The sequence below is a fragment of the Oncorhynchus mykiss genome, chromosome 19 (genome assembly GCF_057628025.1).
Source record: "Oncorhynchus mykiss isolate SJ-2025 chromosome 19, ASM5762802v1, whole genome shotgun sequence".
NCBI lineage: Eukaryota > Metazoa > Chordata > Actinopteri > Salmoniformes > Salmonidae > Oncorhynchus > Oncorhynchus mykiss.
In genome coordinates, this window is record NC_143040.1 from 25,243,166 (window position 1) to 25,244,989 (window position 1,824).

At 41.4% G+C, this 1,824-nt stretch overlaps 1 protein-coding gene across 2 annotated transcripts in view; it reads right to left on the minus strand.

The window, feature by feature from the left end:
- The window catches only part of LOC110498541 (uncharacterized), a 34,627-nt gene extending 33,705 nt beyond the window's left edge, over positions 1-922 (minus strand). The window contains exon 1 of one of the 2 annotated variants that reach the window (XM_090210593.1): positions 433-915. In XM_090210593.1, coding sequence (XP_090066719.1) covers positions 433-712 — 280 coding nt within the window. In that variant the 5' untranslated portion in view covers positions 713-915. Of the gene's footprint in view, positions 1-432 lie in introns of both variants that reach the window. The other variant, XM_021575210.3, reaches the window with a different exon arrangement.
- Between the last annotated feature and the right edge of the window lie 902 nt (positions 923-1,824).

Here is a 1,824-nt window from a genome sequence, read left to right on the forward strand (position 1 = left end):
CTCGGAACAGTAATTTTTTTCATTTGGGCCAGTAGTTTTCACATGGTACTAGAAAATTTACCTGAATTTCAAGCCCTGCAATGGCTCTATTGAACAGGGACAACCATATCTATTCGTGATCGTGCAATTAGCGAAACACAAATTGTGCCACAATAATTGCTACAAAACATGACTCCATTAATTTTTAGATCAGACAGCACGCTCAATCAACTGATGGCGTCAGTGTAACTATCTGGCACGAACATTAAAATACCGCTATAGTGCATAATTATTTCTTTAACACCATATCACTCATAATTATGTAGGTCTAGTGGTTAAACACCCCAAATAATGTATAGTGGTGAATCTTTTCCTTTTAACCATAAGAATGTAATACATCTAAAGGCACAAGCACAGAGAGGAACCGGGCGACAGGCCTCCTGCAAAATGTACCTCTTGTCATTTCTCTGTATCTGTCGAGGATCTTGACACTACTGGGACGACTGGCGATGATGCGATCTTGCGTTGTCTCTGCGCGCTCCCGTGCCACCTTCAGTTCCAGTAGTTGTAGTTTCCTCCGCAATGTCCTGTTTTCTTTCTGGCTTTGAGTTATTTCCAAACGAAACACTGCATAGTCATCGTCTACGAGTTTACAGACCTCTGTCACTGCTGCATTCGCTAGCACCTCCATGATGGAGGCTATTTGCGTGTGAAGAACCATACAGTTAGCCATTGTTCGCAGCTAGACGTTATCTAGTTAAAGCTAGCTGGCTATCAACCAAGTCCGGTCACCAACGCGAATTAAAGATTACCTGGGACAAGTATGTGATGCTTTGCAATTAAATGAACCCATGGTATTAATAAATGTCTGAAAAACAACAATAAAAACGCTAACTTGGAAATGATTATTGGTCACTTCCGTTTACTACTTCTTCTGAAAGGTACACACACCGCCACCTACTGTACTGGAGTGTGAGGCCGGTTACGGCCTCCCCATAGAGCAGGGTTTCCTAAACCTCTTGGGGTCCCCCCTGGGTGCACGTAGTTTTTTTGCCATAGAACATCACAGCTGATTCAAATAATCAAAGCTTGATGATGAGTTGGTTATTTGAATCCGCTTTGTAGCGCGAGGGCAAAACCCCAAAACGTGCACGTTTGGGAAACCCTGCTATAGAGCAGTAGCAGTGCTTGGGTAACCCCCCTCTCCCTCCAAAAGAAGCCAAATTACAACCTGTGTTGTGGTAATTGTGTTGTTTGCTCTGTAACCTGTTAATTCATATGCCTTGCGAAAGTGATATATATATATATATATCACTTTCGCAAGGCATATGAATATATATATATATATGTGTGTGTGTCTAAAGGCACAGACAATAAGAAGACAGTGGCAGAATAAATTCAACCATACCTTTTTTGTTTTATAAAAACAACTGATAGCAACCTCTGTCCAGTGCAATCCACAAAGCATATTGCATGTACAGTAACAGACCGTTACAGGACCTACAGCGTGGTCAAGCCAGTAAATGTTTGACATTTTCGGACCACTAAACAACTATTGATTTAGAACCACAAAGAGTTACCACAAGTCGCAAAGAAAACAACAGGAGCTGCCTCCACTATTCCAGCAACATTTCAAATTCAACATCAAATCACCTATGCTTAGTCTAATACCAAAAACAATTTAGTACAATCAACGTAAGCTAAATATGATGTGGCTGCCCATGGTTCTGACTTGTGTGTGGGCATTGGTGCAAGTAGAAAAACATGTCGACTCACCCAACTTGTAGAGAAACTCCAATGCCAGCCTCCTCTCTTTCATGTTGACAAAACACTATCACTCTATCA